The 25,918-nt window shown below is 39.3% G+C and overlaps 4 protein-coding genes and 1 long non-coding RNA gene across 6 annotated transcripts; 2 read left to right on the top strand and 3 right to left on the bottom strand.

The window, feature by feature from the left end:
- Window positions 1-29: 29 nt before the first annotated feature.
- On the bottom strand, window positions 30-2,506 carry LOC6639550 (alpha-endosulfine). 2 transcript variants are annotated; one of them, XM_002061872.3, is made up of 3 exons: window positions 2,237-2,506; window positions 1,525-1,756; window positions 30-1,458 (listed from the first exon to the last, which is right to left on the bottom strand). In XM_002061872.3, the coding sequence occupies exons 2-3, from the start codon at window positions 1,714-1,716 to the stop codon at window positions 1,285-1,287; spliced, it is 366 nt and encodes a 121-aa protein (XP_002061908.1). In that variant the 5' UTR covers window positions 1,717-1,756; window positions 2,237-2,506; the 3' UTR covers window positions 30-1,284. The 2 variants fall into 2 exon arrangements, with proteins under 2 accessions (XP_002061908.1, XP_023035388.1); XM_023179620.2 differs by lacking the exon at window positions 2,237-2,506 and adding an exon at window positions 2,114-2,156.
- A 296-nt stretch (window positions 2,507-2,802) lies between these two features.
- LOC6639548 (tuberin) lies at window positions 2,803-12,977 on the top strand. Its single transcript, XM_002061870.4, has 15 exons — window positions 2,803-3,028; window positions 3,125-3,255; window positions 3,320-3,571; window positions 3,637-3,773; window positions 3,840-4,014; window positions 7,043-7,249; window positions 7,315-8,286; window positions 8,359-8,968; window positions 9,033-9,232; window positions 9,301-9,551; window positions 9,629-11,663; window positions 11,724-11,867; window positions 12,228-12,398; window positions 12,462-12,557; window positions 12,626-12,977. Exons 1-15 carry the CDS (start codon window positions 2,971-2,973, stop codon window positions 12,722-12,724), a joined length of 5,538 nt encoding a protein of 1,845 aa, XP_002061906.1. The 5' UTR covers window positions 2,803-2,970; the 3' UTR covers window positions 12,725-12,977.
- Window positions 5,433-6,991, bottom strand: LOC6639549 (ketohexokinase). Its single transcript, XM_002061871.4, has one exon. It carries the CDS (start codon window positions 6,912-6,914, stop codon window positions 5,772-5,774), a length of 1,143 nt encoding a protein of 380 aa, XP_002061907.2. The 5' UTR covers window positions 6,915-6,991; the 3' UTR covers window positions 5,433-5,771.
- A 234-nt stretch (window positions 12,978-13,211) lies between the features above and the next one.
- On the bottom strand, window positions 13,212-14,497 carry LOC6639377 (ketohexokinase). Its single transcript, XM_002061869.4, has one exon. The coding sequence runs from the start codon at window positions 14,256-14,258 to the stop codon at window positions 13,332-13,334; it is 927 nt and encodes a 308-aa protein (XP_002061905.1). The 5' UTR covers window positions 14,259-14,497; the 3' UTR covers window positions 13,212-13,331.
- A 21-nt stretch (window positions 14,498-14,518) lies between these two features.
- Window positions 14,519-15,588, top strand: LOC111519347. The gene is made up of 3 exons (XR_002724329.2): window positions 14,519-14,549; window positions 14,605-14,747; window positions 15,436-15,588. It is a non-coding gene; the product is annotated as an uncharacterized LOC111519347 (long non-coding RNA).
- The last annotated feature ends 10,330 nt before the right edge of the window (window positions 15,589-25,918 follow it).

Consider the following 25,918-nt stretch of genomic DNA (forward strand, 5'->3'; position numbering starts at 1 on the left):
TGGACTGCTGCCTAGACTAATAAATGGAATTTCCCGCTCAACCACTTGAGGCAAGTATATAACACGAGTTTATTTTGTGTTTGTTGCTTTTTTTTAATTTTAATACAATGCGAAATGCTAGATTTGCTTAATTTACAATAGGATCCGATCCATCGATCGACCACATTCGGGCTCCGGTTGAGTTACATAATTCTTGAACATTTCGAATTGACACTGGTCTCTGGCCTGTCCTCATATCTGTTTTCCGATTGTATTAGAATTATCATACGAACAATTTTATTAGAGCTGATGGCTCCAACTTAAGTATTAAATTACGCTCTCGCAATACTTACTAGCTACTAAATATATTATATATATATATATATTTATAGTTATATACAGTAATGGCCACGAATTAAAGACGTTTAGTGTCACGTTCTTCAATTTTCCCAAGTAGTTTTATAAAATGGGAATTTGATTCACTTTAGAATCAATTAGAGGAGTAGAATGACACCTTCTGACGTAACACTTCTGAGACTGAATTGGATAAAATTAGAATTTTAGTTCGATAACACCAAACGTCTTAGATTCGTGGCCTTTACTGTATACATATATATATATATAGGGATCAGATCGGGAGAGGGTTAAGGTTAAATGTTACACAGAAGAGATAGATATTTGTTTTCTTGTTTACTTTGTTTTTTTTTTTTTTTTTAATTTTACCGTATATTATATATAACTTTTCTTTTTTATGTTTGCTTAATCAATTTCGTGCTGCTTTTTAACCTGGCCATGAGAGAACAAAAAAAATGGCTTAATTTGGGGGATTTCATTGAGATTGGCGGCAAAAGCAGGCAACTGTTTTACATAGATAATATTATATAGATAGAAAGATAATTAGATACACTTGCTGGTAAGGTTTAGGGAGCGAGGGAGACACAATACGTTTATGCTTAAATATTATAAGTGTGGCGATTTTTTGTTTGTTTTTTTTTTCATGCGGGGGTAATGAGTGAAAAGAAAATAGTTGCTCTTCTAAAAATAATTGATTTAATTCTCATTGGACAATTTTTTTCCACTAATTCCTTTTGAAAATAAGTTTTTTTGCCAGTTAACTTAGCATTAGAATTTCCACTCTTTTTTTCTTCTTGTTTTAATTATTAATTTCAGAGCATTTTAGGGTGTTACATCTGTTTTTCTCTTCTTGTTTACAGCTGAAAGTGGGACGCTTGGGTGTGGGGGATTGAGGAGAATCTTCTTGGTAAGGGGAGAGTCTAGGTAGATGGGTTGAGAGGGAAAGAAGGTTTAGCTTGTCGCCGGAAATTTGTTACATGGCTGTATAATCGATGTTTTACGCGCTGGTACAGTTTCGGGCGTGGGGATGGCATCACCGGTGGTCACCTTATTGGCAAAGACCTGCTTAACACCGCCACCCTTTTGCTTAGCCATCTGATAGTCGCCCGAATCGAAGAATTTTTGCTGGAAACACAGAAATGCCATGATGGTCATCACTCTTAGATTTGTTGACGAATGTCCTTTACTTACCCCTTTTTGCAAACGCTTCTGCAGGAAAGCCGAGTGCCCGCCAGGCACTCGCATGCCAGAGGGATATTTCGATTTTAATTTCTCCTCTTCGATTTTCTCCAAATCCCTGGGATTAGCCTGTTGTTCGCTGCTGGTCTCCTCCTGCGGCGTGGTTGCCGGGCTGTTATTGCTATTTTCCTCAGTGGAGCTCATCTTTTTCGAATTGCTGTTTGTGTTGCGGTCGCGATAGATTCTATTGGAAGGCAATAACAACAAACAGAATTAAAGAGTTATACCTCATTTATAGTTAGAAATTCTTAAAATGGCGATGAAAATTGCTAACGCACAGCGAGGAGAAAATTATAAATGTCACAAGGGCAACTTATTTTTTTTTTGGTTTTGGCTTTGAGAAGCGCGCAAAAAAATGCCAAGATAAAAGTTGCATTTCATCACACATACACACAACCGAATCGCACTCACGCACACACACACACACATATATATAGATATAATATATATATATATACATGTGTACGATATAAATTGTCATAATCTAATGTTCAAATATTATTTCAATTTTATATACACACATATATACGCACACACTTACGTGATATATGTATATATGTATTTATGTGTGAAAATTCAACGATCTCTTCTTCATCAACCTCACTGTTTTTTGGACGCGTCAAATTTGACGATTAACTGTTGTTTTCCTTCTTTTGTTCTTTACCCTTCTTCTACGTCTTTAGCCTGCTGCTTCTTCCTCTGATTTGCTTTGCCAATTAGCAAGCGCCAAGCAACGGTCACAGCACACAACAACAAAAAGACAAAAAAAAAAAAACGATGTGTATAAAGTAAAGTACGCGAAATTAGATAGGGCACACGACAGTTAGAGCGGGGGTGCCTTGGCAAGTTTTTAACAAAAGCTCATTTAACGTTTTCTTAATTAATATAAGCAAGTAGATATTATCAAGGCGAATGCGTTGCGAAAAGTAGTGCTGGAAAACCATCGATACCATTGGCTTGCGATAAATAACGACTTTGCATAAACCATCGATATCATCGATTTGCGATAGATAACACTGTATATATTTTTAAACTAGATTGGCGAAAACGACAACCTTGGTTGTTGAACCCCTTTTCCGAGATTTGAGCAAAAAAAAGTTGTCAATCTTAACTGCTCGACGTGAAAGTATATTTATTTGCAAAATTATTTTGGGTGCCAGCTAGTATAATCGATTATACCCAAAAGATTCGATAAATTATCGTTTTTTCTCAAAATTTCCGATTACCTTGAATTCGCCCCAGAAGAGGAGCGAGGTGCTTAACTAGTTAAGCGAGAAAATACTAGCTGGGCAAAGAATAATAATATAAGTGACTAAGTTAAGTGAATTTATGTTAAAATAAGAAACAACGCGTGAATTTGATACCCTCAGGACAAGTAGAAAACACACACCACCAACCATGAGTTCCAAAGATAAATCAAAGTTCAAAATGTTTTTGAAATCGACAAAGACGGCAGGTGAGGAGGAATCAGAACTAATAGTCAAAACATTCTAATTGGAATTGAATATTAAGCTTAATTTAACTGGGTTTATGTCTTCCTTTCCCTATACAGGCAATGCCGGGGAACGTACCTTGCGTCCGGAATTCGAGAGAGAACTGCGACCAGAACAGCCAGTGGCTCAACGATGTAGAATGCTAAAAGAATTAGGCGATATGCATCTGCACAATATCAATTTAGATGAGGTAAATGATGGACCATACTATCCAGAAAACCAAAATTCTCATTTACAATTCATTTACTTTACAGGCTTCCATTACCAAGTTGTGGCATCTAACCAACGATCTCATTGTGCATAATAAACCGGCTGAGACAAGACAAGTAGCGCTACATTTCTATAAGCGCCTCATCTATACACAATACAAAAACTTGACGTTAATGCGGGAAAAGTTCTTCCTGGTCATACAAAATCATGAGGCGCGTGAAGATCTGCGGCATTTGCTGGAACTGCTGGTCACCCTCACTGACAACGGCAAGGATATTACCAATTTTGAGGAAAAAGTATAATTAGTCAGAGGGATCTCAGAAGGCAATTTAAATTTATATTCTCGCAATTTTGTTTACAGATTGGTAAATTCATGCTGATGTGGATACCAGCCATTACAGATGCCGATCTGCTGTGCCCATATCTGGAAATGTTGGTCAATCTAATTAAATTTAATGCCGCCCATTTAGATAAGGATATACTCGTGGGCATTGTACAGTGGGTGAAATTCATATAATGTCCTGGAACTGTTTGAATATTTATGAAATATTCTTTAAATTCTAGGAATGCCTGTGATTTGAGTTGCACTGTAACCGATGATGATATTGGCCTACAGTGCCTAACCATTTTGGAAATGGTCATTGGCTATACAATATTCCCCAGCGAACCACTGCCCCAGTGTATCATAACACTGTGCCGGACTGTGAATCATTCACGTTACTGTCCGGCGTCATTTAAGGTAAGTCCGGGTCACCATCAAAGTTGAGTTAAAAACTGAATTGACATTTAGATCATTAGATCTGTGAAGGTAAATTTATTATGTATATTGTTGTAAATGTTTTGATAATGAGATATAAGCTTGTATTTTGATAAGTTGATATAGTGATTACTTTATATATTATGCACAGCATTTGGTGTTTATTGAAATGAAACAAATTTCGATGATAGCTTATCAAAGCTGGTTAGCTTCCAAGCATTCTCACGCTGAGAGGATGTAGTCGCATCATGTTTTTCTATTGGTAACTCTGAAATTTCGTGATTTCTCTCCACTACTTTATTGTTTGGGCATTGCATGCCCACATCCAAGGCGCAGAAGCGCTTTAAAGGATCGAAATACCTTCCATAGGGACAGCTCATTTCAAGGACTCGACCCCGCTTGCACACATAATAACGACCACAGTCGCTAGCATGTGGCACCACATCGCTGCCTGTCCTAGCACATTCCTGCAAAGCTAATGACTCTCTCCCCGCTGCTGGCGGTGGGAGTGTGGGTTCTTCGAAGCAAATGCCAGTTGTGTCGAACAAACAACTGTGCACACTGCTCTCATAGTACTGATCCTTGGGGCATTGTATCAGTACAGCCTCGCCACCTTCACACCGATAATAGGTCTCGCAATCATTTGGATTGGTGAGCGTGGAGTTCTCTGGCAAGAGGCAAGCACACTGATGCTCTGGTGTCAGTGCGATGGGCAAACAAGCCCTACGCTTCACATCAAAATAGGTGCCCTGCTTACAACCAATCAGAGCGTAGGCTCCATTTCGCGAACACAAACGATATTTGCTGCAATCTCCTGGCTGCCGTTCCACCTTAGAAGAACAGGTGCTACTCTCGATGGTCGATGTAGTTGAATTGTCGCTGCATGGACCATAGACACAATGCTGTTGCTCCCTGCTGAAATGGTAGTTCCATGTGCAACTAAACTCCTGATAGTTATTATCCCCATAGTTACTCTCGTCATTGCCCGTGCACACATAAAACTTTCGGCATTCGTGTTCACTGGCCAGCAAGGTCCAGGCCTCGGCTTTACTGCATAATGATGATATATACCGATTTTGGATGAATCCACAGCTCACATTCCCGCCTGCTGCCAATAGAAGCCACCAAAATAATAAAATTCCTTTATGCTGAGCTGCAAATAAAATTTAATTGAATGCTCATTAACACCTTGTTGGCGAATTTAACGGGCTGTTAAAAATATGTTTACAAATAACGCTTAATCGATGGGTTAATTAATGCATTTAACACATTAGAGAAATCGAGGGACAAACTCACAGATTTTCATAGTTTATTTTATTTTTTCTCAATTATTATTTTATTATGTGGGGGGGGCTTTTTGTAAAAACAGATTTTTGCGTGAAATGAGGCATACAATTGAGTGGAGTTGGCCTTATATGGCTGGGATTTATCTGCAACTCGAATTGGGAAGATAAGGCAACAACTAATGCTAATGAGGTTTCTTCTGCCACTCATTGTCTCTTGAATGTCTCCTCAGTCCCTTATCTGATCCGCCTTCTCAATTATTTGTCCCAGTCCCACCATTCGTTATCAATCGTACAAGAAAACATGATGATTAACCATTAACACATTGACTGTCGAAGACGATGACTTCCAATGAAAGTCTCTCAATGATTTTCTATTGTATCAAGGTGAAACGCAATTGTGGTGTGTTTCCTCCTCCCTTTCCCTGTTCTACATAAGAGATCTACTCCATCACACTAGGCATAATAGCATCCTATTAAATCTTTGGGCATACAACGAAGACCATCGAAACTATCTTGGGATATTTTAAGGCATACAGCTCGAGTGGCATATTCCATGGCATCGCGTAGACTCATATTGGCCACCTGCAGGGCATAGATAACAGCGCCAGTGAATGTATCATTCTCGCCGACATTGTCCACAACTTTTTGTACTGGATGTTTACCCACCTTGAAGTAGGTGTCATCGGGCAACAGGCAACTGGCTCCCTCTAAATAATTGTTATACAGTATAACTGCTTCGTTTGGTCCCTTTACCAGACAATCGTCATCCGAATTCTCGTCGCTGTCATCGTCGTTCTTTATCTTGGGTTCATTTGTTTCATGATATGGTGATTTCTTGATTTGTTCTGTTTCCCAGCGAGTTCGATACTTTCGCATCTTCTCCCTTACGGCCCACACCGTCTCATGGCCATTCATGAAGGCGTAATCATTCCTAAGCTGCCTACGAACAAACACATAGTCCACATTGTTGGCCAAGGAGAGATTCAATGGCCTTAGATTATTTACATCCACAGAAATTACAATTTTTGGTCCACCCGCTCGTTCGGTGTAATCCCGGACCGCATGAATCATTTTCAATGTCTCCTTGGCATTGCGTGCCTCAAAGTGAATCCAAGAGTAATTCCGATAATCTACAGCGCCTAAGAACTGTTGATATGAGAGCTCGTGATGACGATTCGAGTATTCCAAGGTGGTGCGAGTGCCACGGCCTCGCACTATATTAATGCTCTGATGAGCCGGTTGATGCGGTGAGAATGGACACGAGGAGATGTCTATGCCCATCGACTGGAAACTCAAGACTATACTCTCGAAGGCTCTAGCACTGCTTAGACGACCAAGAAACTGGCATTCGGTGCCCAAGCGTCGCAGGACGTCGCACACATTAGAGGCTCTACCGCCGCGTCGCCAGGTGCCCTCTTCAGTGCGCTGCACCATGCCTGGCTTGGGATGATCATCGACCACAGTAATCATATCCAGCGTCACAATACCAACGACAAGCACATGTCGTTTGGGTGGGGGTGGTTCCGGCGGTGGATCTCGTGGTAGATATCGCACCTTCTTCACGGTCACAAACTCTTTGATAATTTGTTTTTTCATTTTACTTTTTAATTTGGAACTTTAAATTTTGAAGCTAAACCGAAAAGTAACATTGACCTAGAGATCTAGAGAAAGGCAAACTAAAGATTATTTATGTGTATTGATTCGTTGACTCAATTTTGTTACAGATCATGAAGAATTTGTTGGGTACACAACTGGGCTATCATTCCATGAAGATGATGTGCAGCATTCTGAATGATCGGGGCCTGTACGAGGATGCCCAGTTGCTGCGTGGCGCCGTCTTTCATTTAACCATGAATATCTTTGGCTCGAACATCATCTTTCAGGTCTCTCCCATGATCTATGCAACGAATGTGCTGACAGGATGTCTTCGTGTAAGTAAACTTCCCTTAATTCTAGACTAATTTGTAACTGATTGATTCGATTTTGGATTCTTCAGGCCTTGGACAGTCGCCATGTGATTGTCACATATGAAGTGATTTTAAGTGTTCGTATGGTAATTACAAAAACCAAATTATCGGAACTTATATGGGACAGAATCTGTGACATTATGTCAGCCATTGTAAACAACATTGAGTACTATGACATGTCAGGGGTGAATAAGGAACGACTGCATCATTTGGAATACAATTTCCATGAGAATATCGATTGCATTGAGAAGCTGCTGCAGGACGAGCGTGCTCAGATATTGGGCAATGTGGATCGGATTTATGATCTAATTGAACGTGTGGCAGATCGACGTCCAGAAGCATCTGTCCTGGCTCTCATCGAGTATCGAACAAGTCGGATAACTGCCACGCGGCCTGAATGGCTACAGCTATTAATCCAATTTGTTCGTCGCTATTATGGCATGAGCAATGTGAATGTTCGGATAAAGACAATCAAATCGCTGGTACGGATAATGGATTTGAATCGCTCCTGCTACGAAGAGGAAATTCTTGATCGCGTTGTCCTACAATATTTGGCGCCCATACACCAGGAGCCGAGTGTTCAGGTGCGTGTGGCTGTTGCCTGCGCTTTGGCCAATTTCGCCAGCCACTGCGATACGAAACGGTGTATGGATCTATTGGATATCCTCGAAACGATTATCAATCGTCCCTTTGAGCAAATGTCCACACGCCACAGCGTCGTTGGCGACAATGTGACTATGGTGGGCAGTGGAACAGACATGGCCATTGGAGGTGCTGCCACGGGAGGCATTGGTGGTGGCGGACTCGGTGTGATTAAAAATGAATTAGATATTGCCGACATAATAGCAGCTGTCGATGGCCTAATCGAAGTATTTGGCATTAAACTGCATCGCCTTCCTGCCACCCATGCCATTAAGATATTTAACATATTGATGGATCATCTGGAACTTCACTATGATCGCCCCAAGATCTTTGAACAGGCCTCGACTGTGAGATATAAAGTAAGCAGTTTCTCGTCGATTTCACTTGTCCGTTTAATCTTAATCTAGACGGATACTCCGTTTTTCTTTTAGATTTTCGCCTGGATGCTGAAGGCTCGAGCCAATGGTTCCTATCACATTGGTTATCCTGATGCTGCGAATAATGATGCACTTAAGTTCAGTCATTATCTGGGCATAGATTCTCCGTTGCCACCGCAATCGCAGACGACGACAATTTCAATAAGACGTTGCTGCAAATTGATCATACGATCCCTAGACCATGATAACGATTATCAAGTCTTTCTGCTAGTCATTAAGGAGCTGCCGAAAATCCTTCACAACAAGGCTCTCATCCAGGGCAATGACATTGAGGAGCTAGCCAATACGTTGTTCAAAATCAATTCGTATAGCAATAACAAATTCAAACGGCCCACCGATGAGTTTCATGCCCTGGTCCTGCCCGCCATAGCATCCCTAGTTATTTATCATGAGTGCTTACAGTCGACTCAGCATAATACGATCATCTCGGTGCTTAATTCATACATTTTGACTGGCAATGCAAGCATGTGCATCAACACAATGACCATCCTGATATTGGAGACACCAGAGGCTTTGATGCGCCAACTGCCGGATGTCCTGCTGCAGATGAGCAAGATGTCCGATACGACAACTGTGGCCATTCCAGTGCTAGAGTTTCTATCGTGTAGGTGTACCAACTCTCTTGCCTTTCCTATAAAATCCTTAAAATATTATTATCTTTTCCATAGTGTTAATCCATTTGTCCAATCATCTGTTCACCAACTTCACGCCCAAGCAGAACATGTACGTTTTCGCCATTACACTGCCCTATACTAAGCCCCATCGGTACGATCACTACACGGTGTCCCTGGCTCATCATGTGATAGCCGGCTGGTTTCTCAAGTGTAAATTGGAGTTGCGCAGAAACTGTGTCAGCTATATCAAATCGGTAAGCTGCGATATATAGCAACAATACAATGTGACAATTAATGTTTGTTGATAATTTCCTTTTCACAGTCTATGCAGTCGAATGCCAAGATGTTGTCCAATGATATTGTTTCGCTTAACGAGGATTCATCGAATCGCAAACGCAGCACGAGTTTAACCGAACGTGGCAGTCGAAACAATGCCCCTGCCCGTGGTAATGACTCAGAGATGCGTCCATCGATGAATAACAATTTGCGCAATTTCCATGATGAGTTGGCCGAGACGTGTTATGATTTTCTGGCACGGCATACATTTTCACCGTGTCCCTCAATGCCCAAGAGGTGACTACTAGAATCTCCACTCGTCCTGCTGTCTAGTCTAGTTGCATTTTTAATTCGTTTCATTTCATTTTTGGCAGATTGCCCGCCATTGAGTATCTGCTTAAGGATGGAGTCTCTCAAACATGGCTTGTGGGACATAATCTAGTCACCATTACTACCTCCGGCTGTGCATCAGCACCCACACGTAATGGCTTGTGCGAACGTTGTGCACAATTGGGCAAAGCTCCAAGCATTAGCTTGAATTCAAAGAGTCTCAGCGATGCCACTGTGCCGCCGCTTTCCCCCGAACGCGAACGCCGCTACACCAAGGTGAGCCTGCAGCACAGTAGCGGCAATGAGTCGGCGGGAAGCACAGAGTTAACATCATCCTCGTCCTCCAATTCGGCGGCCACCCAGCATCCTCATCGACAGATATCAAATAGTTCGACCGCCTCGCTGGATGCTTTGTCGCGTCGTGGTTCCAATCCAGAGGCTTTGGCTGGTGGACTAGGTGGGGAAGGGCCCCATACGGGCAGCAATACATCCCTGTTAGGCAACTCTTTGTCGCAATCATCGACTAGTATGAGTCCCTCGGCGGCATCGATGGTGGTGCAGCAACCGGTCTGTGTGCGAGCTTGCACAGGATGGGCTGAGATTCTGATTCGACGTCCAACGGGGAATATATCATGGATAACCCGCATACAGAATCCCATAACCAATGATTGTTTTGGCCAGGACTTGCCCTTTAACAACATGGTATCCATGTTTCTGCCCACAGCCTATGGGGGAGTATTTGGGCCGGACAGCACGACACTGCAAGTAGCTCAGCAACCGCCCGTGGAACCGGAGCCAGCTCCAGCTTTAGCATCGAACACACTGCACAGCCGTATGGTGGCCAAGGCGCGGGCTCTGCAACGCCAGGAGGAGATACATTCATCGACTGGCAACTCTGGCCCGACAGCGGCCATTCCAATACCGCGAGTGGCCTCCAAGCGCGGCAAGGAGGCGGCTCTGTCAGGCAGTGTCAGCGATGGCGAGGCCGACGACGATACACTAGCCTTCGAGGATGCTCAAAGTCGGGCTCGCAATCCAGTGAGACGTGTGAATTCCAGCCCAGAGATGACTTCCAGTTGGCGGCAGACGTTTCTTCAGGCTAAACCCCCACCACTTTCTGGTCAAGATCTCTCTGGTGGCAGCTCCAATCCGACCAAAGTGGCAGGCGAAGAGCCTCAGCTGCAGTTGACGCTCAAGAAGAAGAGTGTCCAGTATAGTACCAAAGATATGCGAGTCAGTTGCGAGGCCATACCAGAGGAGATAGCTGGCTCCACGCCACCGCAGACCCAGCAGGTGGTTCTACAGCCGGAAAGTGGCATGATGTTGCCCCCGAAGCAGCATTCCGCCGACGATGTTAGTAGTCAGGTTGTAGCTGGCACTCTTAAGCTGGGCAAGCCACCTTTGTCGCCGGGTCAAGCGCCACCTGCCATGGCCAAACAGACATTGACAAAGGTCACCAGTTTTGGTGCCCAGCCACAGCCACAGGCACCACATGTTCCTCCTCCCGCCCTGGCAAAGTCGAATAGCAGCGGTAGTAATGGCGGAGGAGCAGGCGCCGGCAGCTCCATTGACTACAACAATGGCAACGGCAACGGGGACATGATGCGTGGCCGATCCAAGACGATCTCAGTGGTCCGTGAGGTTAACAACGGCAAGGCCCGTCCACCAGCGGCCAGTTTTCGTAGCTTTGGTAGTGGGGCCGCCAAGCCGCCCATTAATGCCAAACTCTGCATGAATCCCGGCTTCATGTTGCTCCAGCTGTACAGTGATTTTCAGCTGGGCGCCGAGATGCCTCTGAAATTGGGACCGGAGCAAGCAAGTGCATTGACTTTGCTGGATCTGGTTCCACCCTTTGAGACGCACAAAATCGGTGTCCTATATGTGGGTCAGGGTCAGTGCAATAATGAGGTGGAAATTTTGCGAAATTCTTACGGTTCCACGCGTTACGTGGAGTTTTTGCGCAGCATTGGCACTCTAGTTAGCCTGAAGGAGTCAGAGCAAAATAATCTATTCATCGGCCTGGACAAGCATGGGGCTGATGGGAAATTTGCCTACATTTGGAAGGATGATATACTACAGGTTCGATGCGGAATAGAATATGTTGAAATTAAAGTAATTGAATAATGATTTCGATTTCAGGTTACTTTTCATGTGGCCACGTTAATGCCTACCAATCTAGTGGATGATGCCAACTGCAATGAGAAGAAGAAACACATTGGCAATGATTTTGTGAAGATCATTTACAACGACAGTGGCGAGGAGTGCAGCCTAACCACCATTTCAGTGAGTATTGAGTGATAATGGAATGGCGGTAATGGATATTTGTTCGAATCATTCTCTCTCAAAGTCAGTTCAATGGGCGCTCCATAACCTTTCCATGTTAGAGGTCATCTTTGAATGACCCACTCGAATATCAAATAATTGGAAATTTTTTTAGATTTAGAGTAGATAAGGATGGTAATTTATGATCACAAAGTTTCCTGCATTACTTATCGATCTTATCGTTGTCCAATTATCATCAAGAGAAGAAGGAGGAGGAGGAGAGAGAGAGGAAAGGGATTGCAATTGTTTAGTGTGGGGGGGCAGAGCTTATCTTATGCTATTTATGTCACATATATATTTCTCTTTTCATTATTTCAATAGGGTCAATTTAATTTTGCCTGCGTCATTGTTGAACCACTGGAGCTAAACTCAAATCGGATTTATGTGAAGGCTCGCTCAGAGATCAGAAATTTTGTATGCCATCCGGAGCCGCGTATTGTGTCCGATCGAAGTGCTCCTCTGTTGGCACGCCAAATGGCGCTTCATGCAAATGTAAGTTAATTTTACAGCCTTTGTGATATTTCCAACTATATATACATATTTCAATCAATTTAGCTCGCTTCGCTTGTGTATCAGAGTGTGCAAAAGAAGAATCCATATGCATCCAATTGGCTAGAACGATTACGAAAGATAAAGCGTTTGCGCTGTCAGGTAAACAACATGGATAATAAATCATAGAAATTGTATATATATAATTTTTCTTGTTGTTTCTTTTATAGATAATGGAAAGTCAAGTCTCTAGTCAGCAGCAAAGTAGCTCTGCAAGTGGCAATGCCGATAAAGATGATCAGCGAGTCGATTTTACCAAATTTACATAGACGATGACAACAACAACAACAACTCATGACTTGTTTCTTTTGTTAGATGTTATAGATATAATATTATAATTTTTGTTATTCTCCCATCTGAAAGTGCAGCAGTCATCCCATACAAAAAAAAAAAAAAAAAAACCATCCAACGCCATCAATCGCCTATAATTCAAAATGAAATAATCGTCATTTTATTATTAATGAATTTGACAAGTTTATAAAAATCTGTGAACATGCAATAAGAGACGTTTATACTTAACAATATCAATGGGTTTAAATGCACCGTATTCCAAAAAAACAGGTTGTCCCTTTAAAATGGTAATCCTTAATCATCACTTGTGTCATTTGTTGTAAGTCTATCTAGAAAAAGCTCTTTAAATGGGAACTATTCAAACAATTCACGATATTAACTAATCGGAATTATGAGAAACGCCCTATATATTGCAATTAGAATCCATTGATAAGGATGCAATTGCTTTGACTCCTTGCTTCAACGTTTGATGTCAAATCTATTTATTAACATGATTTATTTGCACGAAATAGTCTTAACATTAGGTCCTTGCATTCCTTTTGGAGTACCATGATACCAGTTATTCCAAACTTGTGCCCAAAGGTTTTAATTTGCAGTCAGTTCCGCGACATGATCATAACCAAATTTGGCTATTTTATGACTAGCAACCCGATTGGCAAAATCAACAGCTTGGGGTAGACTTAAACCATTAACATAGGTGGCGTATATGAAGCCGGCCATAAAGCTATCACCAGCGCCCAGTGTGTCAACCACTTTTGCCTGTTTATACGGCTTCAATTCGTTGTAATTTCGATCGGCATCCTGGCACACGGCTCCCGCACTGCTCCAGGGTATTATGAGATTGGGTATGGTCTTGCCCGTTAGCACGGCCAGCGTGCGATTGAGTTCATCGCAGGTTTGCCGGGGTGTTCGCCAGTTTTGCTGGCTGGCTAACTCCTTAGAGAAGACCACATAGTCACAATATTGACACAGTTGTAGATTCTCCTCGTACCTAATCTCAAAATCGAGAGATATGACAATGCGCTCATTTTGGTTTCGATTATTATGCTCAACAATGGCTTGCATCATGCGCATGGTCTCAGTGGGATTGCGTGCTTCGAAATGTATCCAACTATATTGGGTAAGATCAATTTTCTGAAAATCTTCATACGTAATTTGTGGAAAATTCTTATTGCAATGGACTATAGTGCGTGTGCCCGAGTCTTGGGCCAATATGACCGACGAAAAGGGTGGATCTTGCTCTGTTCGTGGACAATGACGAGTATCGATTTGACGACGATCTAAATCATCCAATAGCACCCGAAAACCATCAGAATTGCTTAGCATGCCAAAGAATTCCACATTCAAACCGAGCACCTGCAGAACCGTGCTGACATTGGAAGCGTTGCCGCCTCGCCGCCAAAAGCCATCGTTGCAACGCCGATCCGTATCCTCGATGGGGAAACTACTGTTGATGGTCACAAAATCGATGACCGTGCAGCCCACACACAGAACTGGTTTCAGATCGCTCATTGCACCAACTATTTTGCCTATCTGCCGTTTGCTTCTTTCCTTTCTTTAGATTTTTTTTGTCAATTCAATGCATTCAATATTGAATTTTCATTGACTTTGAATAATGAATAATTCCGTTCGGACCGAACTACTTAAAAAAACCAAAAGAAAACCGTGTTCAATCTAATCGAAATCTACATACGCATTGCATTGCGTTCTACATATTTATACTAGTTGTTTATTGTCGTTTGTGCTGCTCAGTTGATTTCTGAGTTGTTGTTGTTGTTATTGTTGCCTTATCGTGCTCACACTGTAGGTGAGAACCACTTAAAAAAATTCAACTAAAAACCTCCCATTTCATCCACAGCCGCCGCTGATCGCTCTGCTTCCTCTCTGTTAATGGAGGCACTTAACACACACACTTTCTCTCTCTCTATGGAGCTCCCTCTCCCTTTCTTTGGAGCTAAGTCACAGTGATGCGTATTTGGCCAGTTAACAGCTTTGAAGGGGGTAAGAGCAATGGAACTGTTTTTTATTAGCAGACATCTTTAAATCATGTTGTATGTATGAAAATATGTCAAAATATTTGTCATTTAAATTATATTTTGAATTTTCCTATGAATCTTTCACTCTTTAAGTGGTACACAGTCTTAGCTTCAAGCATTATTTATTAAATATTGAAGCATATTTTCAATGCGCTGTGTCGCTTATCGTGATTGTATTGATTGCACTTAAATGTCACAAAACAAATTGCATACAATTAAAGTACACACAAAAAAAAATAAACACTCACACATCAATAAACATTCAGTGAGCCTGCAATTATTTGCATAAATACCCATAACTAAATGTTTTAATTCGTCTCTTTAAATTCAATGATATTTGATTAAATATGGCTAATTTAAACTTTCTTTAGCGTTGGCTCTAAAACTCCGACACATTTTTATCGATCTTCAACTAAAACTTGAAACTAAGATGTGATATTTTTGAAAATGTTCAACCTTTGGGTTAAAAGTTTTATTTTTCTCGATTTGAATGTCAAATGAAATTAGAAATTTTTAAAGAATAGTAAATAAATATGGTGATTTTGCATCTGAACTAAAATAAACCACAGTTTTGTCCAATTTTTAAAGCTCATGTTTTAATTTTAATGAATAATAAAATAAGTTAATTAAAATTAATTTTTTCTCCTAATCAGAAATGTCGTCGTAAAAAATTTAAAAGGTTCGCCTGCCCTGCCTGAAAAATGAAAGCAATCCGCCTACTATGAGTTCAGGTAAATTTAAGGATCCACCCGACGATGATTTACGTAAATAAAAAAAAAAAAAACACATATTTCTTTTCAAATAATTTATTTGCATGGTTTCGATTTATTTAAAGTGAAATAAATTAAGTAATTCAACAACTGTAGCTCAGTTTTATTTAAATTATGAAAACTAACATTTTATTTTTATGACTATTTAGATGTCCTTTCAGCAGATTGTATACCTTGGGGGGTACCGGGGCAATATTGTGTCCTCCAGACACCTGAAAAAAAAATTGTTTCTTAGGTAAAAAGAAGTAATATCCTTGCGTTTTGGGAAATTGATTCGCAGGACGAAGGGACACACATTAGCATTAAAAACAATTCAAACGTATCAAAAACGTTTTTTTCCTAACCTTTTCAAATCACAGGACCTAAGGTTGCAGGACATGTAGTTTCCTGAAAAAGGTTATTTTTGGAGGACTTTCAAAAGACATTCCCAGACGTGCAATTTTTCCAAGTCCCCAAGAAAACTAAAAAAATCCTTGATATCTCGGTTCTCCGCAGGACTATCGCCATATTCTTTGCACCAACTATAGACCTTGATAGTACGAATCTTTTGAAATCAGTTTCGTCCTGATCCTTCAAAGGACTCGCGATATATTTGCCATTTTTCTTTAAACAGAAAAGTTATTTTATCTCAGCTTCCCGAAGGACTTTTTAAGATCTGTTTAGTGTCAGTCGAAGCGGGTCATCAAGGACTACCATCTACCCAAAGGACACCCTCGTCGTCCTTGGAATGGCTAAGTTATAAGGACATTTATAGTTTTTTTTTGCGATTTTTTTACATTTTTGTGACTAACCCCCTTACAAAAACTCGAGTAATATTTTTAGAAGGATATTGAAAATCCTTGAATGTAGACCGGTAGTCCTGATCCTGGAGGACCAGAAAAAGTATTTCCTGACAAAATCCATTAATGTCCTGCGGAGATATGGCTTCGAGAAAATTATCCTTATTTTCGTTTTTTAGCTCTAGAATCCACAAATCTTGCCGAAGGACGAAAGACCATGGTTTCCCAGGATGTCCTTGATGATATCTATCGATTACAGGGCCAAAGGATATCAAAATCAGCTTTCAAATAACTGAGTTATTAACACTTTTCTGCTTTTCTAGGACTTGTAATTTTAAGCTTATTGAACAATAAAATTTATGTAGCATACTCTTAGGTTGAAATAAATAGAGTTTCTGTTGCATACTTATTTGGGACGGAAAAGCAATATCAAACAATTTGAATTCATTTGTCAGTTGGAATATTTGAATTTAGTGGGTAACGAAATTTGAAGTTTAAAGAGGAAATTCGTACTGGAGAAAATATGAAATACCAGGCCAACAGAATTAGTTAGTAGGCGGCTGGCTTAAAATTATTTTCAAATGCGTAACGGACAATTGGACATTTGAATTTTTGAATTCAACTGCCAGTTGGATTTTTTGAATTTAGCGGGCAACGAAATTTGAAGTTTAAAGAGGAAATTCGTACTGGAGAAAATATGAAATACCAGGCCAACAGAATTACTTAGTAGGCGGCTGGCTTAAAATTATTTTTAAATGCGTAACGGACTTTTGGGAATTTGAATTTTTGAATTCAACTGCCAGTTGGATTTTTTGAATTTAGCACAACGAAATTTGAAGTTTAAAGAGGAAATTCGTACTGGAGAAAATATGAAATACCAGGCCAACAGAATTAGTTAGTAGGCGGCTGGTTTAAAATTATTTTCAAATGCGTAACGGACAATTGGACATTTGAATTTTTGAATTCAACTGCCAGTTGGATTTTTTGAATTTAGCGGGCAACGAAATTTGAAGTTTAAAGAGGAAATTCGTACTGGAGAAAATATGAAATACCAGGCCAACAGAATTAGTTAGTAGGCGGCTGGTTTAAAATTATTTTCAAATGCGTAACGGACTTTTGGGCATTTAAATTTTTGAATTCAACTGCCAGTTGGATTTTTTGAATTTAGCGGGCAACGAAACTTGAAGTTTAAAGAGGAAATTCGTACTGGAGAAAATATGAAATACCAGGCCAACAGAATTAGTTAGTAGGTGGCTGGCTTAAAATTATTTTTAAATGCGTAACGGACTTTTGGGCATTTAAATTTTTGAATTCAACTGCCAGTTGGATTTTTTGAATTTAGCGGGCAACGAAATTTGAAGTTTAAAGAGGAAATTCGTACTGGAGAAAATATGAAATACCAGGCCAACAGAATTACTTAGTAGGCGGCTGGCTTAAAATTATTTTTAAATGCGTAACGGACTTTTGGGCATTTAAATTTTTGAATTCAACTGCCAGTTGGATTTTTTGAATTTAGCGGGCCACGAAATTTGAAGTTTAAAGAGGAAATTCGTACTGGAGAAAATATGAAATACCAGGCCAACATAATTACTTAGTAGGCGGCTGGCTTAAAATTATTTTTAAATGCGTAACGGACTTTTGGGCATTTAAATTTTTGAATTCAACTGCCAGTTGGATTTTTTGAATTTAGCGGGCCACGAAATTTGAAGTTTAAAGAGGAAATTCGTACTGGAGAAAATATGAAATACCAGGCCAACAGAATTAGTTAGTAGGCGGCTGGTTTAACATTATTTTTAAATGCGTAACGGACTTTTGGGCATTTGAATTTTTGAATTCAACTGCCAGTTGGATGTTTTGAATTTAGCGGGCCACGAAATTAGAAGTTTAAAGAGGAAATTCGTACTGGAGAAAATATGAAATACCAGGCCAACAGAATTACTTAGTAGGCGGCTGGCTTAAAATTATTTTTAAATGCGTAACGGACTTTTGGGCATTTAAATTTTTGAATTCAACTGACAGTTGGATTTTTTGAATTTAGCGGGCAACGAAATTTGAAGTTTAAAGAGGAAATTCGTACTGGAGAAAATATGAAATACCAGGCCAACAGAATTAGTTAGTAGGCGGCTGGTTTAAAATTATTTTCAAATGCGTAACGGACAATTGGACATTTGAATTTTTGAATTCAACTGCCAGTTGGATGTTTTGAATTTAGCGGGCCACGAAATTAGAAGTTTAAAGAGGAAATTCGTACTGGAGAAAATATGAAATACCAGGCCAACAGAATTACTTAGTAGGCGGCTGGCTTAAAATTATTTTTAAATGCGTAACGGACTTTTGGGCATTTAAATTTTTGAATTCAACTGACAGTTGGATTTTTTGAATTTAGCGGGCAACGAAATTTGAAGTTTAAAGAGGAAATTCGTACTGGAGAAAATATGAAATACCAGGCCAACAGAATTAGTTAGTAGGCGGCTGGTTTAAAATTATTTTCAAATGCGTAACGGACAATTGGACATTTGAATTTTTGAATTCAACTGCCAGTTGGATGTTTTGAATTTAGCGGGCCACGAAATTAGAAGTTTAAAGAGGAAATTCGTACTGGAGAAAATATGAAATACCAGGCCAACAGAATTACTTAGTAGGCGGCTGGCTTAAAATTATTTTTAAATGCGTAACGGACTTTTGGGCATTTAAATTTTTGAATTCAACTGACAGTTGGATTTTTTGAATTTAGCGGGCAACGAAATTTGAAGTTTAAAGAGGAAATTCGTACTGGAGAAAATATGAAATACCAGGCCAACAGAATTAGTTAGTAGGCGGCTGGCTTAACATTATTTTTAAATGCGTAACGGACTTTTGGGCATTTGAATTTTTGAATTCAACAGCCAGTTGGATATTTTGAATTTAGCGGGCAACGAAATTTGAAGTTTAAAGAGGAAATTCGTCCTGGAGAAAATATGAAATACCAGGCCAACAGAATTAGTTAGTAGGCGGCTGGTTTAAAATTATTTTTAAATGCGTAACGGACTTTTCTGCACTTAAATTTTCGAATTTAGCGGGTAATTAGGCAAAAAAGTGTTCAACAAAATTGGGAAACTGTAAAGTCTTGAATATCTGAGCTCTCTGCAGGATTCTCGAGATGTCCTCTTCAGGATCAATTGTCCTTGATGAAAGAATGCGTTTGACACCACTTTCGTTCTGATCCTTTTAAGGACACGCGAAATATTTGATAAATTCTTTTGATCCCCAATAAGTAGGCAACACTTTTTAAAAATTGCACATTATTCACCCTAAAAGTATGCTTTACAAAGCTGTGTTAGCTTAAATTTAAAAAAACAGAAAAGTTCCGATAACTCTTTCATTCAAGGGATAAGCGGGATATCCTTTGCCCAGATGAAAGTCCTTGTTCATACGCGTCGAACGACATCACCATGTCCTGGAATGTCCTTCGAATAGCAGTATACCAGGCCAACAGAAATAAGTAATACTTGGATGTTTTTAAATTTTTTTTTTAATGTATAGCGGACATTTGGGCATTTGAATTTTAGAATTTAACAGCCATTTTGATTTTTTGATTTTAACTTGTAACGAAGAAGAGATGTCAAAGCGGATAAGCAAGGATCGACGTTAGTTAATCTTTAAGTTTCAATTGCGAATAATAAGACCAATGAGAAACCAATAAGAAAGCTAAGATATTAAAATTAGACAAAAATTGGCATTGATATAGATTCAGTAAATTACCCTATTTAGCTTCTCAGCGCCTTTTTTTTCAACATTGTCAATGACAGTAAGTTTGAAGAATTTTGATTTTATCAACGCTTGGCTCCATAAATTGGCTTGAATAAATTTCAATTTGTATGCAAAGTCAATGATGCTCCGCTTAGTTAAATTAATTTGCTAAATGTATTACGCGTAGCAGTTGGCCAGAATCCTTCAGCACAACTGAAATGTAGGTGAAAAGAGGGTAAAGGCATCATCAACCCCAGCGTCATTATCAGCAACAGCATCATCATTATTACCGTGACGAGTCTTTTCGGGTGAACCGCCTAAATAAAGGCTTGTGGTTTGGCAGAACCAGAACCAGACTCAGACTCAGACATAATCAGAATCGCAGCAGTTGCCGATTCTTTGGCAACGATTTAATAGATTCTATTTTATATAAAATAAACAAAGAGCAAACGAAAAAAAAAGAAAAACAAAAAATCAGTTTGCATGATTACGCACAAATTAATGAATGTCATGGCAAATGCCAACCGCAAGTTTACCTTGGCAATGGCTCAAGCCAAATGGAAATTCGGCTTGATGAATGATGACTGAGTGGAGCTGAAACGCTGTAGGATCCTTCTGCTGCTGCCGCTGCTGCTGTCTTGTCTGTGTCGAAAGGACAGACATAAATACATACAGTGATTGCTAATTGTTTGTAGTTGTGGGTAAAACTATTTAATTTGTTTTCTATTTCCATAGAAGTTTTGCCAACTATTTATTTAATAAAATTAAATACAAATGCCATGACGACAAATCACAAGATTTTCTTAATAAATGTAGTACATACACACACACACACACACACACACACACATCCATACACACACACCTATGTATGTACATATATGTATGTATGGATGTATTAAGTATGTCCCACAAGCGACAAATGAAATTTGTCATTAATTAGTCCCTCTAATGTTATTGTTACAGGTTTCTCACAGTCTCTATCTATCTCTCTCTTGCTCTTCCCCTGCCGTTCCACCTCATCCCTTGCCATGCCTATTCTGGTCTGTTCTGGCTTCCTTCGCAGAGTGTCGTATGAAAAATGATAGCGAATGAGTCCCACCCGACCGAACGACAGAGGGAAACTGAAAAGTATCTTCTTTGCTTTCTTGTTTTCATGTGTAAAGAAATTTGTCAGCAGGTTTTATTATGATTGAGGTCTTTTATAGCCTTTAATGACTTTAAAGCTGAATGGAATTTTATATATACATATATAGTATGTATGTATCTCTTTTCGTCTTAAACTGAAAATGATTCATCACATGAGTGCCATGTAGGCAAAAGTATTTTCATTCATGAATTTCGATTTCCATATGTTCTATGTCCTGGCAATCTGTTAAACGGTGAAAGGCAAAAAGTTTCTCTAGTGCCCTTTGGCTATGTGTGTTCTTTGATGTCAATTGATAGGACCCCCATCTGAGGAAAGGATCTTAGACCTACACAGCGAAAACCAACATATGACGAAGTGAAATTTTTTAAATTCCAATGTTAAAGCCTACCACAAGACTGAACAAAAAGAATTTGCCAACTTTAAACATCATGAGCGTTGTTAATTTCGGCAAAGGAAACAAAAAAAAAAAAACCAAAAAATGAGGCAAAAAGCAAAAAGAAACCAACATCAAAATGGAAGAAAAGTGAAACACAATTTTAAGCCTTGTTGAGCTCTCTGTTTGTTGTCTCTTGTCTGCCGCTCCTTGTGCCGCTCGTCTAGAAATCGATAATTTGACACATTTTCTGACTCTTTGCAGGTCTCGGTGTCTGGTTCGACTTTTTCTCTCTCTCGTAAGGCGACATGTTGTGGCATGGCATTATGGCTGGCAAAGTGTCTTAAAGTGTCAATCATGGGAATGGGTATGTGGCATGAGGGGGGCTTGCGAAGTGGGGGGGAAAGGGCAAGCAGCTGGGGTCGAGGCTCTGAGGCGGTTTGCTTAATTGCCATTTATTTTTGGCATTTTAATTATCCCATTCCCAAGTCGCCTCATGGATAAAAAGAAAAAAAAAAACGAAGGGAAGAAACCCATATGAAACCCGAAATTTGCCTAGTTTGTAATAAAATAAAATTTGATCAACTGTAGGTAGTTTCCTATACTCTTCGATTCATTAGATGGGTATACCTGATGGGTCAGGTCAGTAAGAATATATATTGAACTGATCTAGGAAAGTAATGAATCTTTAACATTGAAATGGAAAGCCATGAATTATTCAACGGTTCAACCGAATGCTTTACATAGTATAGGATTAAAGTGTCTTCAGTAGTGTGTCAAAGTTAACGCTTCAATCGCTGAATAAAAACATATTTCTGTATATATTTTTTCACCTTTGAAAAGTGCATCATTGGGTCCGTAAATAATTCGTTTAGTTAAGCAGTTTTGTTGCCTACTACGATAATGCTCAGCGCGGAGAGCTTGATAGACGGGTCAAAGGGAAACTTATCATATCAGCCACAACAAAAGCAACTTAGACAGACTCCCTTAACTGTAACGAAACTTTTCTGTTGTTGTTTCACTTTTTTCTTCACCTTTTGAGGGCTTGGGTGGGGTGGTGTTGGTTGTGTTGGTTCGAAGGTGTAATGGAGGGGGGGGGATTATTGAATGCGTGCCAATTTTGTTGAAAGAACTTTTGTGTTTGTACATTAGGCTGGCTTTTTTCTCATATGAAAATTATATAAAAAAAGAAGAGAAATGATAAATCATTTTTACTGTAAGAGATAAGTATACTTTCGAGACTTTCATCAATTTGAAGAAACGACCAACTTCTGAATACAAATATTTAAGGATTTGCACCTCTTCAGATGAGAAACAGGTGTTAAATGCAATTAACAATTAAAAGAAATAAAAAGTAGTTACTTATATATGTATATTCAATATCGATAGAAACCACTCTAATGTACATATATTAAGTATATTGTGCGCTGTATGTACGCATTGACTAGCAAACTTTTGCGTTTTGCTAAGGCTTGTTGGGGGCTCGGAGGGAGGGCCCCAGAGCAGCAGTTAACACGAACTGGGCAAAACGTTTAATCGCACCTTGGAGAATGTGTTGCTTGCCCCAATGCCTCGAGAGCAGTTAAGTGCCACTGAGTTTACACACCTACATACCATAGCCATGGGTAATCGAGATGGTAAAGGAAGTATGTATAAAAGACACAGACGACGAAGAGAAAAAGAGAGAGAGAGAGAGAGAGAGAGAGGGAGAGAAAAAATCTAGTAACCACCTCTTCAAGTGTCTCTCTCTCTCTCTCTGTCTCTGATGTTTGTCTTTCTGTTACAATGCTTATCCATATTTGTGTGCCTGTGTATGAAAATAACTCATACGCCATGTGATCTTGGAAACTTTGCATTTGAAAATGTTTGACATAGCATATTTTGTCAAGCATACAGAGTGAATCACCATCCATCTGACTATCCATCTTACTTTTAACAGGGCGCACAACAAATGGCAAGTTATGATTTGTCCATGACACATTCCATTTCATTTTATTTCCTGCCCTTTTTGCCTCTCTCTGTCGTCCACTTACTCTACCGTCTGTCTGTTGGTGCCTCCTTTTTTATGCAATCAGTTTAATGTATTCAAACGAGCCGCATAAAACTCATAAATAAACTACTTCACACCATTTGTCATCTCCCCTTACCATCTCTCTCTCTCCCTCTCTCCCCCGAAAAAAGCCTTCAAAACCATCAACAATCACTTCAAGTGGCTTTGCCTTAGGCCGTAACACACACACACACACACACACACACACAAACATATACATAGTTATCCTATGTTATGTATGTATTTGTTCATACTTATAATAAGTGCAAGCAGACATCAATAATATCGAATAAGATGACAATTTGTATTTGTTGTGTAAAAAAATGTTTTACTATTTATTCAAATTTCCATTTTAAGGGCTTCAATGGTTTTATATATTGTTATCAAATATTACTCATACGCCATGTAAGCCTCCGTTGAGTTCATGTATAGTAAACACGATATATATTAGTTAGATACAAATTATATAAAGCATGGGGAATGAAAGTTTCAAGATGGGGAATGAAAGTTTCTGAACAAAGTTAAGTTTTATATTGATATATCGAATAAGATTATAACTAATCCAACTTTTATTTGCCCCAAAACTCATTTAAGATGTACCACATCCGTTGACTGGCCTCCACCTAAGCCTCCACAGGGAGAGGGAGGTTTATTTTTTTATTTTGGCCAATTGGCCAAATTTATAACATTTTCCATACAAAATTTGTGTGTCTCTGGGCCCAATGCATATTTGAATTTTCAATGTGAATGGCAATAAAAATGCAAATTCCATTTTCTTGTTGTGTTTTTGCCCTTCTCTTCATTTTTTTCTTTCCTTTTTACTTTCTGTGAAAAGGATATTATGATGATTTAGCGGCACGAAAATATTTCTTAAAGTGCCAACATCAGCTTCATGTTCCTTTTGGCGTTTATTTTTTTTTTTTGTTGGGTGAATTAAACGTGAGAATTAATCGCTAAGGCAATGTTAAATGTATTATAGAAGAGGAAATTAGTTTTCTTTTCGTTTTGGTTGGACTTTAAAGCGATTGATAAATGATGTTTGTCGCCATTGACGTAAGGCACTTTTCGAGGCCCTAGAATTGTGTATATGTGTGTGTCTGTGTGTGTGTGTGTTTGTGTGTGTGAGTAGGTAATAAATATTAACTGTCATTTTCTTATCGACGCGAAAAAATCAATGTGCAAAACAAAACACACAAAAAAAAAGGCGTTGGTAAAAAGGGAAATTAATCGAAAAAGAGAAAACAATTTACCTTAATCAAAGGTAAGTACCTACTACTTATGTATAAATATCCAAAAAGTCGTCATTTCATATTATTTAGATTCTTTTTTCTATCCATGCTTCAGTTGCCATTGGGGTTGGTTCCATTTCGCTGTATTTTCTGTCAATATTCATTTCATTCAGAGTCGATCGCTTAAAAGTATGCAAAGGTTTTTGCATATATTTTTTTTTTGGAACCAGCCTAACAAAATTAGAGAAATAAATTATATTTATCAATGAAACTCATAAATAATATTTCGATTCGAATTTGACAAGGGTTGCCCCAGGACACCGTGCACACACCTTGCTGCTTCGGTTCCTGCTCCTACTCCTGCCTCGGCTACAGCTACAGTTCTGCTGCTCCTGCCATTGGCTCATGCCGCTGCTCATACAGCATCAATCAAAAGAATTAAATACAATTATAATTAAATGTCACCATATCGTGATTGCAGAGTGAGGGGCGGAAATCGTAGCTGCTGTCTCCGATTTATAGAGAGATGCCATATCATATCCTCCAGGTTCATGGCTGTCTCTCTCTCTCTCTCTCCGTCTCTCGCCTCCAATTAAATAACCGATTTGACATATGAGATTTTTTGCCTTCATGGTTACATTGCAATTTCAGCAATGGCAAATAAAAAATATGTATATACAAATGTGAGCGTTTTATTTTCTTTGGTTTTTTTTTCTGCACTAACTTATGAATTATAAATTCTTAATAAATTAAAGAACACCGGATATTGGACAAATCGCATGTACCTTCAATGTAACTTGCTTCGTTTAATATAACACAATATTGATGAATGAGAGAGACGACTTGGTTTCTGTCCTATCTATCTATGCCTACACATCTATGATTTTTCCTTTTTTCAATTATTTTTCTAGGCTAGAGCGTTGCCTTGACTGCCCGTATATTCCATGGGGAATCATTTGGCCCACATAGGGATTAAATGGTCTAACAGCACGAGCTGTGAAAATGCCAACTCAAATAATCCCATGCAATTTCTTTGCTGTTTCTTCAAGACAGTAA

The sequence above is a fragment of the Drosophila willistoni genome (assembly GCF_018902025.1).
Source record: "Drosophila willistoni isolate 14030-0811.24 chromosome XR unlocalized genomic scaffold, UCI_dwil_1.1 Seg144, whole genome shotgun sequence".
NCBI lineage: Eukaryota > Metazoa > Arthropoda > Insecta > Diptera > Drosophilidae > Drosophila > Drosophila willistoni.